This window comes from Lagenorhynchus albirostris, chromosome 14 (genome assembly GCF_949774975.1).
Source record: "Lagenorhynchus albirostris chromosome 14, mLagAlb1.1, whole genome shotgun sequence".
NCBI classification, from domain to species: domain Eukaryota; kingdom Metazoa; phylum Chordata; class Mammalia; order Artiodactyla; family Delphinidae; genus Lagenorhynchus; species Lagenorhynchus albirostris.
This window is the reverse complement of record NC_083108.1, coordinates 26,375,576-26,391,900: the sequence shown is the minus strand read 5'-3', so window position 1 is coordinate 26,391,900 and position 16,325 is coordinate 26,375,576. Positions and strand designations below refer to the sequence as shown.

The window sequence follows — 16,325 nt, the reverse complement described above, 5'->3', positions numbered from 1 at the left end:
TTTGTGCAGGGTCTGGGTGGGACTCCGAGTGAATTTAAGATGCAGTAGCAAGTCAGTACCTGTGATGGTACATCTTGATTTCTGGCTCATGAGTTTATCTTACTTTCCTTCACCTGGTCCAAATAAATGTGCATATATTTGTTTCTTTGCGGTGATAAGCAACAAAATGCCAATTAGCTTGGCAGTAAGAAGTTAACTAGTCAAGTGCAATCCCAATCGAAATCACTGTACCTTCAGTTTACAATTGAGAAGGCAGCTCTGAGAAGAAAATAACAATGGAAAACAACTTTATATATCCTTAGAGACGTCAAACTGCCTTCCAGCCTTTAAGTTATGTTTCTTGCTTTTGACAGGTTACATTTACCATCAAGGGTTTATTGCTATAAAAGGAGTGTTATATTTCATTGTCATCTCACCTACATTTTCTTTTTTGTTCACAGTGCGAGATGAGGACAGAAGCACGACGAAAAAATCTTCTTATTTTGATTTTGCATTATCTAACACAAGAAGGGTATGTTACATTAAAATATTTACAGAGATGATTCCTTTCTTTCTCTGACTTCTGCTTTTCCAAATACTCACTTTTAAAAACAGTTAATAACTTTATTTTTTAGAGCAGTTTTCTATTTCCAGAAAAATAAAACAGAAAGTGCAGACAGCTCCCATACACCAGCAATACCCCGCCCTGCCCCGTCTCCCCTGTTACTAACATCTTACACTGGTGTGGTACATTTGTTGTAATTGATGAGTCAATATCGATATATTATTATTAGCTAAAGTCCATAGTTTACATTAGGGTTCGCTCTTGTGTTGTACAGTTCTACGAGTTTTGACAAAGGCATAAAAAGTCACATATCCACCATTGTAGTATCATACAGAATAGCTTCCCTGCCCTAAAATCTCTTGTGCGCTACCTATCCCTGCCCACCCACAGCAACCTAGACACATACCTTTTTTTTTTTTTTTGCTGTACGCGGGCCTCTCACTGTTGTGGCCTCTCCCGTTGCGGAGCACAGGCTCCCGACGCGCAGGCTCAGCGGCCATGGCTCACGGGCCCAGCCGCTCCGCGGCATGTGGGATCTTCCCGGACCAGGGCACAAACCCATGTCCCCTGCATCGGCAGGCGGACTCTCAACCACTGCACCACCAAGGAAGCCCCAAGACACATACTTTTATTGTCTCATTTACCTAGATATTTTTCACATTATGCATTTGAAAACTTCATTAACAAAGCTACCCAGTTCATGGGATACTTTCCCTTTCCCATTCAGGTTTGAAGATAGTGTAGGCCATTCAAAGACGGTTTCCAGGGTCCCACTGCTTGCTGGCTAATGTACATAAAGATAACATTCTTTCTTCCCAGTTTTCCTTCTCTCGGAATAAAAGTATTGCATTTCCCTGGACGGCCTGTGCTCAGATCTCTTTCCTGTGCGATGCCCATTCTATAGCTGGCAGGGGGAGGAAATTTGGAATCATTTGAGTTTGGCCACCTACCTCATGTGCGAGCACTTACATGCTGCTGATATGCTGGGAGTTGCGAGAGGGAGAGAGACCACCAAGCATCCGAAGGCTACTCTTTAGAGTTTCCTTTCATTTCAGTTTTCAGCCAGGAAGAAAATATTCAGGTTTCAGGGTTCGGGCTCAAAACTTTCAAGTCAGAGCAGTGGTTCTCAACCTGGAGAACCCCTCAGAGGACATGTGGCAATGTCTGGAGACCTCCCGGGCAGCACACTGGCATCTAGTGGGAGGAGACCAGGATACTGCTAAACATCCTTCATATGCGCAGGACAGCCCCAAATGTCAATCACGCCAAGATGGAGAAACCCTGCCTTAGAGCAGGAGGAACCAACCAGCTGCTGTATTTTCCCAAAAGTTTGAAAGAGCATCTTTTCCTCTGATAAACATAGTAGCTATCAGTGCACTAGGAGAGCTACCGTAACTAAAAGCCACATTTGAGAATCTAGCAACCCTAGTGCTGAGGTAGGAAGGAAAGCTGATGAGGGCGGGAGGGTAGGAGGCAGCTGGGATGAGAGTGAGGAGTTGATCCTTGTTTCTTGAGCTGTGCCAGCAACAGCTGTTTTAAATGAATCTAGTGCCTTCTTGAGGGGAATGACCGTTCTAGGGACCTTGAGGAATTTTTTCTGTTAAATTTTAAGGGAAGTAGTATTAGGGTCCCCATTTGAAGAAATCGAGGCTCAGAGGAGTCTAGGAACTTACCAGAAGTCTCCTGGTGCTAGGTGGGGGCACTTTTGAGGCTGTCTCACCCCAAGAGTCTTCACCGTCCAATTCCTCTGCTCCAGTGTGGAAGATTTAGTTTTGTTTGAGGGTCACCTCAGGAAAATCAGAATGTGTGTGGGGCATATTTTATGAGTTTTTAAAAAAGTGATGGCTTTTTAAAGTCAGAAAATGAAATCACTGCAACTGTACTTAAGCATTCTTTTATTATCTAAGTCATTGAAGGATTTGAATTTTTTTGCCAAAATTTCAGAGGCACTGCATTTTGGTGACCAATTATAACACTGCACTTCTGAACAAACTTTGTTATTGAGTAATCTGATTTATTTTCTCCCCTGGACTGACCATGTAAGATCTTCAATTACAAAATGTGGCCTTTTTCATAATACCTTAACGTCACAATTTTGGAAATGGCCCTTTTCTCAGGGTAAATATGATGAATTGTATCATCTTTAACACAAAAACGTTTCTCAGTCCACTTACTTTGAAACGGTTTTGTCAGACAGTTCTCTTTTTGGTGTTGGGGATTTAAATTTTATTGAGAAAATGGCTCATTCTTTCCACATCACCACCAGTCTCAGACCAGAGAAATGAGTCCCTCTCCAGCCCCCATGGTTGGCAGGCAGGCCAATCAGGTGATGCTCAACTGCTAAATCTCTGTGTCCACACACAGCGAGAGGGTGGAAGTGAGAGCCCGAGTAGAGAAAGGCTGACTTTGGTCCTGTCTGTGCCTTTTTTCCCCCATCTGGAATATGACAGTGTTCCTGAAGTTGCTCCACACTGTTCACCATCCATCCATGGAAAGCAATTCCAAGGGCAGCATGGAGCTGAGTGTTTGCTCTAAGACAAGGGCTGGCGGGTTGGCGTGGTAGGGGGGCTTCCTGGGTAAGAACACAGACTCAGGAGCCAACCTGCCTTGGTTCAAATGCCCACTCTACTCTTTGCTAGCCAGCGACCTCGGGCAAGTTACTTATCCTCTTTGTTCCTCAGTTACCTTGCTTGTAAAATGGAGTAATGGAAGATGGTATTTAAGTGTCAGGCAGATGTTATTATTATGAGGATTAAATATGTGACATGCTTAGAATAGTGCCTGGCACAAAGTAAGCGTATATGAGTCCTTGCTATTTTTACTATGGAGGAGGTAGGAGTTGGATTTTATTCTTTTAATACCCAACCTGGTTCAGCAAAGGACTTGAAGCAGTGGGAAGTGGGTTTGGCACATTTTACGTTATCTTTTGATAAAATCTCAGCTCCATTCAAAAAACCCTGAGCTAAATTACCTCAAGGCAGTGTTTTCTAAGTGCGTGGAACACTGAAACAATCGTTCTGCAGAATGTTAATTGATGTAACTTTATTTTATTTTTTTATAAATTTATTTATTTATTTTTGGCTGCGTTGGGTCTTTGTTGCTGCGCACGGACTTTCTCTAGTTGCAGTGAGTGTAGGCTACTCTTCGTTGCGGTATTCTCATTGCGGTGGCTTCTCTTGTTGCAGAGCACGGGCTCTAGGCGCGCGGGCTTCAGTAGTTGTGGCACACGGGCTCAGTAGTTGTGTCTCACGGGCTCATTAGTTGTGTCTCACGGGCTCTAGAGCGCAGGTTCAGTAGTTGTGGTGCACAGGCTTAGTTGCTCCACGGCATGTGGGATCTTCCCGGACCAGGGCTCAAACCCGTGTCCCTGCATTGGCAGGCAGATTCTTAACCACTGCACCACCAGGGAAGCCCAATTGATGTAACTTTAAAAGAGCTTTATGGTCAAGTAAGCTTGGCAAACATTGGGTTAAACCGGGTTAAACAGGTTCTCTCATTTCAGGACTTCTCAGATCCTCTGACTTATTAATGTGCAATGGGAATATCTGTGCTAAAGTCACAGTATTCAGGGCTTTGCAAACCAATTTGGCCAAGGAACCCTTTTTTTCCTCAGGCCAACTTTAGGGACTAGTTTTCCATGGAACACTCTGAGAAATGCTGCCTTCATAGATTAACTGACCCTTTTAAAACCTGAACTCACCTTACAAGACCCCAACCTTGTGAGCATTGTATTAATAGATGTTTGGCAAATGTTATTTGAACAGCCATTAAAGAACTTACTAGCAGGTAGATGGGTAGAATAATTAGAAAGTGACTCAGTCGTTTACACAGATAATTCTTGATTTTTATTGTAATGTATTCTGTATTTCAGAAACTGTATCAGAAAGGAGAACTGTAAAAACAAAAAGACAAAAGTCAGATAGATTTCCCTTCTCCTGCAGGTGCTATTATGGCCTCAAGAGTTTCCTATTTACAAAGCATGCATTTACCCTTTTTGCCACAAGATGGCCTCTGGAATCTAGAAACGATGAAAATTATACTAGAGTTGATCATTTTCCTGAGACCTGCTGGGAAAGGGACTCACCAGTGGATTATCAAGATGAAAAGTAAACTATAGGTATTTTTAAGGACATATCAGTGTCAGAAAAGTAGACCTGCCTTTAACGAAAAACTGAGAATTCACAAAGAGGACAGATTATTATGTATTGGAATAAACAATCAGGGAAAGCTTTGTAGGGAAGGCGATGTGAGCTGGTCTTGAAAAATGTGTAGAATATGGATAGACAGATGGGATGGACAAGGACATTCTAAGCAGGGGCACAGAGAAAGAAGGGGCAGGGCGTAAGTGGAACCACTAGGGAAACAGAAAGAGCAGAGTTCAAATGCATGAGGGAGAGTTAGTGAGATCAGACAGTGGAGGGTCATGGCTACAGGTTCTTCTAGGTCTGCACATGCATCTCCTCTGGCCTAAGTCCCTCTTAACAGCCTCCCTGTCTCTCCTACTCTGTCTTTCTCTTTACTGCTTATGCCTCTTTTTGAAGTCTTGTCCTGTCACTCTGTTGGTTAAGAATTTCCAGTGGTTCCTCCTGCCAACCCTATTAAGTTCAGACCTCATTCAAGCCCAAACAGTGGAATAGGAACACAGAAGCACTTCTGTTCCCCTGATCAGTTAATTTAGGAAATATGGGGCCTGCCATCATCTATTTCTTTTTTTTACACATCTCTATTGGAGTATAATTGCTTTACAATGTTGTGTTAGTTTCTGCTGTATAACAAAGTGAATCAGCCAAATGCATAGGTATATCCCCCATATCCCCTCCCTCTCGAGTCTTCCTCCCACCCTCCTTATCCCACCCCTCTAGGTGGTCACAAAGCACTGAGCTGATCTCCCTGTGCTATGCAGCTGCTTCCCACTAGCTATCTATTTTATATGTAGTAATGTATATATGTCAGTGTTACTCTTTCACTTCGTCCCAGCTTACCCTTCCCCCTCCCCATGTCCTCAAGTCCATTCTCTACGTCTGTGTCTTTATTCCTGTCCTGCCAATAGGTTCATCAGAACCTTTTCTTTTTTAGATTCCATATATCTGTGTTACCATACAGTATTTGTTTTTCTCTTTCCAACTTACTTCACTCTGTATGACAGACTCTAGGTCCATCTACCTCACTACAAATAACTCAATTTTGTTCCTTTTTATGGCTGAGTAATATTCCACTGTATATATGTGTCACATCTTCTTTATCCATTCATCTGTCAATGGACACTTAGCTTGCTTCCATGTTCTGGCTATTGTAAATAGTGCTGCAATGCATGTTGTGGTACATGACTCTTTTTGAATTATGGTTTTCTCAGGGTATATGCCCAGTAGTGGGATTGCTGGGTCATATAGTACTTCTATTTTTAGTTTTTTAAGGAACCTCCATAGTGTTCTCCATAGTGGATGTATCAATTCACATTCCCATCAACAGTGCAAGAGGGTTCCCTTTTCTCCACACCCTCTCCAGAATTTATTGTTTGTAGATTTTTTGATGATGGCCATTCTGACCAGTGTGAGGTGATACCTCATTGTAGTTTTGATTTGCATTTCTCTAATGATTAGTGATGTTGAGCATCCTTTCATGTGTTTGTTGGCAATCTGTATGTCTTCTTTGGAGAAATGTCTGTTTAGGTCTTCTGCCCATTTTTGGATTGGGTTGTTTGTTTTTTTTGATATTGAGCTGCATGAACTGCCTTTATATTTTGGAGAGTAATCCTCTGTCAGTTGCTTCATTTGCAAATATTTTCTCCCATTCTGAGGGTTGTCTTTTCATCTTGTTTATAGTTTCCTTTGCTGTGCAAAAGCTTTTATGTTTCATTAGGTCCCATTTGTTTATTTTTGTTTTTATTTCCATTTCTCTAGGAGGTGGGTCAAAAAGAATCTTGCGGTGATTTATGTCATAGAGTGTTCCTCCTATGTTTTGCTCTAAGAATTTTATAATGTCTGGCCATACATTTAGGTCTTTAATCCATTTTGAGTTTATTTTTGTGTATGGCGTTAGGGAATGCTCTAATTTCATTCTTTTACATGTAGCTGTCCAGTTTTCCCAGCACCACTTATTGAAGAGGCTGTCTTTTCTCCATTGTATATTCTTGCCTCCTTTATCAAAGATAAGGTGACCATATGTGCCTGGGTTTATCTCTGGGCTTTCTATCCTGTTCCATTGATCTATCTTTCTGTTTTTGTGCCAGTACCATACTGTCTTGATTACTGTAGCTTTGTAGTATAGTCTGAAGTCAGGGAGCCTGATTCCTCCAGTTCCATTTTTCTTTCTCAAGATTGCTTTGGCTATTCGGGGTCTTTTGTGTTTCCATACAAATTGTGAAATTTTTTGTTCTACTTCTGTGAAAAATGCCATTGGTAGTTTGATAGGAATTGCATTGAATCTGTAGATTGCTTTGGGTAGTAGAGTCATTTTCACAATGTTGATTCTTCCAATCGCAGAACATGGTATATCTCTCCATCTGTTTGTATCATCTTTAACTTCTTTCAACAGTGTCTTATAGTTCTGCATAGAGGTCTTTTGTCTCCTTAGGTAGGTTTATTCCTAGGTATTTAATTCTTTTTGTCGCAGTGGTAAATGGGAGTGTTTCCTTAATGTCTCTTTCAGATTTTTCATCTTTAATGTATAGGAATGCAAGAGATTTCTGTGGATTTTGTATTCTGCTACTTTACCAAATTTATTGATTAGCTCTAGTAGTTTTCTGATAGCATCTTTAGGATTCTCTATGTATATATAGTACCATGTCATCTGCAAACAGTGACAGTTTTACTTCTTGTTTTCCAATTTGGATTCCTTTTATTTCTTTTTCTTCTCTGATTGCTGTGGCTAAAACTTCCAAAACGATGTTGAATAATAGTGATGTGAGTGGGTAACCTTGTCTTTTTCCAGATTTTAGAGGAAATGGTTTCAGTTTTTCATCATTGAGAATGATGTTGGCTGTGGGTTTGTCATATATGGCCTTTATTATGCTGAGGTAAGTTCCCTCTATGCCTACTTTCTGGAGACTTTTTATCATAAATGGGTGTTGAATTTTGTCAAAAGCTTTTTCTGCATCTATTGAGATTATCATATGGTTTTTATCCTTCAGTTTGTTAATATGGTGTATCACATTGATTGATTATCGTATATTGAAGAATCCTTGCATTCCTGGGATAAACCCCACTTGATCATGGTGTATGATCCTTTTAATGTGCTGTTGGATTCTGTTTGCTAGTACTTTGTTGAGGATTTTTGCATCTATGTTCATCAGAGATATTGGCCTGTAGTTTTCTTTTTCTGTGACATCTTTGTCTGGTTTTGGTATCAGGGTGATGGTGGCCTCGTAGAATGAGTTTGGGAGTGTTCCTCCCTCTGCTATATTTTGGAAGAGTTTGAGAAGGATAGGTGTTAGCTCTTCTCTAAATGTTTGATAGAATTCGCCTGTGAAGCCATCTGGTCCTGGGCTTTTGTTTGTGGAAAATTTTTAATCACAGTTTCAATTTCAGTGCATGTGATTGGTCTGTTTATATTTTCTATTTCTTCCTGGTTCAGTCTCGGGAGGTTATGCTTTTCTAAGAATTTGTCCATTTCTTCCAGGTTGTCCATTTTATTGGCATATAGTTGCTTATAGTAATCTCTCCTGATCCTTTGTATTTCTGCAGTGTCAGTTGTTACTTCTCCTTTTTCATTTCTAATTCTATTGATTGGAGTCTTCTCCCTTTTTTCTTGATGATTCTGGCTAATGGTGTATCAATTTTGTTTATCTTCTCAAAGGACCAGCTTTTAGTTTTATTGATCTTTGCTATCGTTTCTTTCATTGCTTTTTCATTTAGTTCTGATCTTTATGATTTCTTTCCTTCTGCTAACTTTGGGGTTTTTTTGTTTTTCTTTCTCTAATTGCTTTAGGTGTAAGGTTAGGTTGTTTATTTGAGGTTTTTCTTGTTTTTTGAGGTAGGATTGTATTGCTATAAACTTCCCTGTTAGAACTGCTTTTGCTGCATCCCATAGGTTTTGAGTTGTCGTGTTTTCATAGCCATTTGTTTCTGGGTATTTTTTGATCTCCTCTTTGATTTCTTCAATGATCTCTTGGTTTTTAGTAGCATGTTGTTTAGCCTCTTGTGTTGGTATTTTTTACAGGTTTTTTTCCTATAATTGATAACTAGTCTCATAGCGTTGTGGTCAGAATAAATACTTAATATGATTTCAATATTCTTAAATTTATGAAGGCTTGATTTGTGACCCAAGATGTGGTCTATCCTGGAGAATGTTCCATGAGCACTTGAGAAGAAAGTGTATTCTGTTGTTTTTGGATGGAATGTCCTATAAATATCAATTAAGTCCATCTTGTTTAATGTGTCATGCAAAGCTTGTGTTTCCTTATTTATTTCCATTTTGGATGATCTGTCCATTGGTGAAAATGGGGTGTTAAAGTCCCCTACTATTATTGTGTTACTGTCAATTTCCTCTTTTATGGTTGTTAGCATTTGCCTTATGTGTTGAGGTACTCCTACGTTGGGTGCATAAATATTTACAATTTTTATATCTTCTTCTTGGATTGATCCCTTGATCATTATGTAGTGTCCGTCTTTGCCTCTTGTAATAGTCTTTATTTTAAAGTCTATTTTGTCTGATATGAGACTTGCTGCTCCAGCTTTCTTTTGATTTCCGTTTGCATGGAATATCTTTTTCTATCCCCTCACTTTCAGACTGTATGTGTCCCTAGGTCTGAAGTGGGTCTCTTGTAGACAGCATATATAGAGGTCTTGTTTTTGTATCCGTTTAGCCAGTCTATGTCTTTTGGTTGGAGCATTTAATCCATTTACATTTAAGGTAATTATCGATATATATGTTCCTAATTACCATTTTCTTAATTGTTTTTGGTTTGTTTTTGTATGTCTTTTCCTTGTCTTGTGTTTCCTGCCTAGAGAAGTTCCTTTAGCATTTGTTGTAAAGCTGGTTTGGTTGTGCTGAATTCTCTTAACTTTTGCTTGTCTGTAAAGGTTTTAATTTCTCCATCAAATCTGAATGAGATCCTTGCTGGGTAGAGTAATCTTGGTTGTAGGTTTTTCCCTTTCATCACTTTAAATATGTCCTGCCACTCCCTTCTGGCTTGCAGAGTTTCTGCTGAAACATCGGCTGTTAACCTTCTGGAGATTCCCTTGTATGTTTTTTGTTGCTTTTCCCTTGCTGCTTTGAGTGTTTTTTCTTTGTATTTAATTTTTGATAGTTTGGTTAATACGTGTCTTGGTGTGTTTCTCTTTGGGTTTATCCTATATGGGACTCTCTGTGCTTCCTGGACTTGATTGACTATTTCCTTTCCCTTGTTAGGAAAGTTTTCGACTATAATATCTTAAAATATTTTCTCAGACCCTTTCCTTTTCTCTTCTTCTGGGACCCCTATAATTCGAATGTTGGTGCTTTTAATGTTGTCTCAGAGGTCTCTGGGACTGTCCTCAATTGTTTTCATTCTTTTTTCTTTATTCTGCTCCCTTGCAGTTATTTCCACCATTTTATCTTCCAGCTCACTTATCCATTCTTCTGCCCCAGTTATTCTGCTGTTGATTCCTTCCAGAGTATTTATTTTTAATTTGTTTATTTAATTTATTTATTTTTGGCTGCATTGGATATTCCTTGCTGTGCGTGGGCTTTCTCTAGTTGCGGAGAGCCTGGGCTACTCTTCGTTGCAGTGTGTGGGCATCTTATTGCGGTGGCTTCTTTTGTTGTGGAGCACGGGCTCTAGAGCGCAGGTTCAGTAGTTGTGGCACGCAGGCTCAGTAGTTGTGGCATAGGCTCAGTAGTTGTGGCTCACGGGCTCTAGAACGCAGGCTCAGTAGTTGTTGCGCGTGGGCTCAGTTGCTCCGCAGCATGTGGGATCTTCCAGGACCAGGGCCCGAACCCAGGTCCCCTGCATTGGCAGGCGGATTCTTAACCACTGTGCCACCAGGGAAGCCCTAGAATATTTTTAATTTCAGTAATTGTGTTGTTCCTCACTGTTTGTTTGCTGTTTAGTTCTTCTACATCCTTGTTAAATGTTTCTTGTATTTTCTCCATTCTGTTTCTGAGATTTTGGATCATCTATACTATCATTACTCTGAATTGTTCTTCAGGTAGTTTGCCTATTTCGTCTTCATTTATTTGGTCTTGTAGGTTTTTAACTCGCTCCCTGTCTGTAACATATTTTTTTGTCATTTCAGTTTTTTGTTTTTGTTGTTGGGTAGTGCTGTCTTACTGGTTGTTTGGCCTGAGATGTCCAGCACTGGAGTTTGCACTCAGTTGGATAGAGCTGGGTCTTGGTGCTGAGATGAGGACCTCTGGGAGGCCTCACTCCGATTCATATTTCCTGGGGTCTGAGGTTCTCTGTTAGTCCAGCAGTTTGGACTCAGAGCTCCCACCACAGGAGCTTGGGTCCAGCCACCAGCCTGGGAACCAAGATCCTGCAAGCTTCGCGGCATGGGAAAAAAAAAGTAAGAAAGAAAAAAAGCAGTACAATATCAAAGAATAAAAAACAAAATAACATTAGACACATAAAATATATGTTAGGAAAAATAAAACTATAATTGAAACAAGTACAACAAGGTAAAATAAAACCACAACAGAAAAAAGAAAATAAAAAGGGTGGGGGAGACAAGCCAGAAGGAGAGAACAATAACAAAGTATAAAGAATAAAAGAAAATTAGGAAAATAAAAGATTTATTAGGAAAAATAAAAATATAAAAGAATCAACAACAATGAATCAACAAGGTAAAACAGAACCCCAATCTAAAAGAGGAAAAAAGGAAAATAAAGAGCCTTGGCTATGGGGGCAGAGTTTAGGCAGGGTGGAATTTAGGCAGGGGTGGGGTTTAGGGTGGGGCGGGACCTAGGCAGGTGGGAGGTGACGTTTGAGCATGGGGTGGGGCCTAGGCTCAGGACCCATGCAGCCAGAAAAGGCCTTGGGGGTGGGGCCTAGGCGGGGCAACGTTCAAGCGTGGGGCGGGGCCTCTGCTTAGGACCTGCTCGGAAGGGGAGAGGCAGCATGTAGAAAGGGGGGCCTCTGGAGTGTGGAGTTCCGGAGTTTGAAGGTAGGGCCCTGGGTGAGGGTGTGTGTGTGGGGTTTAGGCCCAGAGCGTTGGAGAGGGTCTCCGAGTGTAGAGGTGGGGCCCTGTGTGGGGGTGTAGGGGCGGGGCTTGGGCTCTGCACAGCAGGAGGGAGGCTCCGAGGGCAGAGGATTAGGCCCGGGAGCCCAAGAGGCTCCCTGGTGCCTAAGAGGACAGGGAAAGTGCTGGCCCCGTTCCCTTCCATTCCTTCGTGCCCCTCCCCCACCATCTCCCTCAGGGTCTCTCCCGTCGCCACTGGACCCCTAACTGTGGGTGGGTCCCGCTGGGTGTTGGAACTCCTCCCCTCCCCCAGCCACCCCTCAGGGATGCTGGTCCCGGAGGTCTGGCCTTTACTTTTGCTCCCCCTTCCCTCCCTCCCACTCCCTCAGGACCCGCGTGGCTGGAGGGGGCCTAGGTGGGCAGAGTATCAGGCCTGGGATCTCAGCAGGTTCCTGAGGGCCTGAGTGGGCAGGGGAAACCTGGCCACGCTCCCTTTGGATCCTCTGCCCTCCCAGTGTTCCCCAGTTTCCCCCTTTGGGCGTGGGATCCCTTCCCCTCCCCCAGCCGCCCCTCGGGCGCCACTCCCGTCCCGCCTCCACTTCTCCCCCTGCACTCCCCCCACGACCCACGTCCTACCCGGTCGCTGGGGGTACCTCCCGTCCCCTTAGGTGTCCATGGTCTCCCTCCGGTGCCTGGTAGGTACCCTAGTTGTGAGGAGACGCGAATTCCAAATCCTCCTAATACGCCATCTTGACTCCGCCCCTCATCATGTATTCTTATACTTTTTGTTTAAGTCAAAACCACATGATCGGGAGGGAGACGCAAGAGGGAAGAGATATGGGGATATATGTATATGTATAACTGATTCACTTTGTTATAAAGCAGAAACTAACACACCATTGTAAAGCAGTTATACTCCAATAAAGATGTTAAAAAAAAAAAAAGACTCGCCCCCAAAAGAACAAAAAAACCCCCTATGATCCTGGGAAGAGTTCAGAATGTAATGTGATGTCAGCAATCTTTATATTGCTGACAATAAAAACAATCTTTATATATACAAGCAATCTATAGTGTAGGTTCCCATCTTTTTTTTTTTTTAAACAAGTGCATATATGTAAGCATATGTGTTTTTAATCATTTAAAAAATGTTTGGAAAGAGAGAAAATGTTAACAGTCATTATCTTTGAGTAATGGAATGTTCTTTTGACTCATCTGTATTTTCTAGTGTTTTTTTAAATGAACATGTATTACATCATACTAAACAAAAATTATTAATAAAAATGTATTTAGTTTTTATCTCTGTAAAATGGTGATTAAGACATTGGGTAGAAGCGTGGTGAGCCATTAATAAGTATAGAAGCTGACAGACTACAGTCAATTGATGTTTGCAAATTCTTTAAAATTAGCAAGGTCATTGGAAATAGCCATGGCAACCTCTTTCAAGGAAGTCTAGTCTTCTAACTGATCTGAATCTGGGACAGGGAAGGAAGCATAATAAAAAAGAGTTTTCTCCTCTACCTTCCCAGATTTGAAATCAAAGAGAAGGAACTCTAACTGCAATGAGAATTTTTAATCTGAGGTCCTTGGATGAGCTCCTGGAATTGTATGCTAATTTGTGCATATTGCACAGTTTTCAGGAGAGAATTTTTGGTTTTAAAAGAAGTTAGGGACTCAGATTAAAACCAGAGAGTTTTTCCACTTTCAGAGGATTGTGAGACAAGGAGCTTGCCTTCATTGCTAAGACCACTTAAGTCAGATGGCCTTACAACTGACCACGTTAAAAACGAGTGAGAAACCCATGGTGATGACACTACATGCATGCAGAGGCACCTGGTAGTATAATCTGTGACTGATGAAGAAATTATCAGAAATACAATACATCCAAGTAGATGACGTCTTCTTATACTAAATTTCCTCGGTGATATTGATCAACATATTTTTGGAATTCCCTTTAGAGCACATGACATATTCTTTTGAGTTGCCTCAGTGATGGCAAATCTTGCCTGTTGGGGTTGAATTGGGGTTTTATCAATTGTCAAATGTGACCTAAAATGAATACTGGTAAATAAAGAAGTAATCAAGTTGGGCAAATAATCATCTTTGGCTAAAAATGAGTAAAAGTAAATTACAAGACATTTTCTTAGTTGATTTAGTTATTTGACTTTTAAGTACTTACAAAATGTTTTGAAAGACAATATTTGTATATACTTAACCTATGTGGGGCTTCTTTCTCTATAGGCAAACCCCATGTATTCTAGTTTTCATTTGATGTACTCTTTAATATAAGCTTACTATTTGTATTGAGTCTCCTTGGACTTATGATGCCTGTTTGCCTTCATTCTTTTTACCTAGAGTTAATTTTTTCTTTCTCCTGTGAAATGGCCAGATATATTGATGCAGCCAATGCTTTGGAGCAAGAAACTAAACTGGGGTTACGACGTTTTGAAGTTTGTGACAACGTTGATCTTGAAACTATTTTGATGGAATATGAGAGCTATTATTTTATAAAATTTCAGAAATACCCCAAAATTGTCAAAAAGGCATCAGACACAGGTATCTTTACGTTTCGTGTTTCTTCCTCATTTTATTTCCAGATAGATGATGTCCCCCACCCTACACTGAAGGAATAGACCAGAAGGATTGTGTAGCCTCTCTTAGATCCAGTGCAGACAATTTAAACATGACATCTGGACATTGATGTCCCTTTTGTCACTTTGGCATTTGTTTGAGGACTGTATGATTTAGGGCAGTGAAAGCAAAACCCCAGTGTGTCACAGGTACTTTTTAGAAGATCAGCATTACTTTCGTTTCTTTAGAGATGAAAAGAGCTGTTGGAAGACAATAAGTGACAGAAGACTTTTTTCTTGTTGGGAAGACCTATTATCCATCTTGAAAATAACATGAAAATGAGTATTGGTGAGGCTAATAGCTCATGTATAGATAATGAAATGCTTTTGGAAGCCATCAATCCAGATAATGATCAATATAATGCAAAGACCCAGTATAGGTTAACAGTCAAGGAGGCTGGCTGGAGGAAAGATCTAAAGTTAGGGTCCTGTGTTTTGTAGTGACATTGACTTAGAAGTCTGTAAGTGGGGAAAGTAATTATAAACCAAGGGAGATCATTGTCCTGTTTACAAGGCACTTGTTAAGCCACAGACTTTAACATTTCATGTGGGGACCAGGAAACCAAGAGGAATATCAATTAAAATTAGCCAGCACTGAATCTCAGAGCTGGAGGTGTTCTGAGAGGGTGGTGTTTTATCTGAGCTCCCTTCCAATGCAGGGTTCAAAGCTCCACATCCTTGGCTGGTTGTTGGATCTGGGTTTTGGCAGAAAATGCACTGACTCCTAACCACTGGGCCGCCAGGACTGTTATTGACATGATCTGATATCTAGAATGCTAGTTCTAGCTTGGAACCACACTCTCCTGGGATATTGGACACAATGTCTTTTTTTTTAAGGTAAACAGGCAGAATAGACTGGTAAGTGTTCCCTGCCAGGCTCATGCAATCATCCTGGTGTCCCAGGGACCACAGCAAAATGGTGTCAAGTTCATGAAAACTTAATAAAATGGTAACTATAAAGCTAGCCCACATTGGAGGTGCCACTGAGTCTGTGTTCTCCAACATGTTTAATATCTGAGGTCTTTGGGGTCCTTGTGTGGAAATGCTTGGGAAGCATGGGCTTCTTTCTCTTCGCCGGTAGGTAATTCCACTCCTCTCTGGATGAGAATAGCTTAGAGTTTATGGATGTAGCACAAATTTTAAGAACAATGTAAAAGGAAAAACATACCTGAAAAATCGCTTTCTCTTAAAAATTAAATCTTTCCTTTTCCTCCCAATATTTGTTTTGCCACAGCAGAAAATAATTTACCACAAAGAAGTGGAGGGAAGACCAGAAGGTAAAGTAAATAGTAATTCATCTTGACCAACTCAACTCTAGGAGTTTGTGGGATCTGTTTCCAGAAGATTCTCTAGTGCAGCTCCATGTCTGCCTACCAGCAATACCAGACTGGTCCTGTGACCTTGGTGGACCCAGCCACGGGTTCCCCTCATGTTACAGATGTTCAGGACATGGACCAATGTCTGTTGGTTCTCTGGTTTTACCACAAAGAATTGCGTCCACTGATGCTCTGTCTTTCTAGGCTGGGTGGTATGAAAAGTACGGACCTCAGAGATTAAAAGACCCATGTTCAGCTCCCAGCTCTGCCACTTACAAGCTTGGAGCAGGAGCCTGACACATAGTGAGTTCCTGCCACATAGTAAGCACCCAAGAAATAAAATTTTCCCTTTTCATGTCGTACCTGTCATTTCTTTGTGCACTCCAGATCACATGTCCTGACTGTCTGAAGGGAATCAGATCTATCTTTTCCTCTCCTTTTCTCATGCTCACCTTATATTTCTTTCTCCAGCTTCTCAAATCCAAGTCTCATCTGGCACTTGGGGTATCTGATTAGAGCCCCTCTGTCTCTTGACCATCCTGGGCTGACACAGGCCCCCAGTCTTGCCTCAGTGTCCATCCCATTCCTCTCTTCACTCCAGACCACACCCCTGTCGTCGGAGCCTGTTCAGAAATGCCCCGGACGGCACAGCTTTGGGGCATCAAGGCCTGTGGTATTACAATAAAGCCCAGACCTCAGGGGAAGGTGGAAGTGGGCTTCCGGCAGGGGCCACACAACCACT

The 16,325-nt window shown here is 41.4% G+C and overlaps 1 protein-coding gene across 1 annotated transcript in view; it reads left to right on the top strand.

The window, feature by feature from the left end:
* The window catches only part of KATNAL2 (katanin catalytic subunit A1 like 2), a 90,721-nt gene that overhangs the window by 36,546 nt on the left and 37,850 nt on the right, over nucleotides 1–16,325 (top strand). Inside the window, exons 2-3 of the mRNA XM_060121942.1 lie at nucleotides 14,027–14,193; nucleotides 15,505–15,544. Of these exons, the coding sequence (XP_059977925.1) occupies nucleotides 14,121–14,193; nucleotides 15,505–15,544 (113 nt within the window). The 5' untranslated portion in view covers nucleotides 14,027–14,120. The remainder of the gene's footprint in view (nucleotides 1–14,026; nucleotides 14,194–15,504; nucleotides 15,545–16,325) is intronic.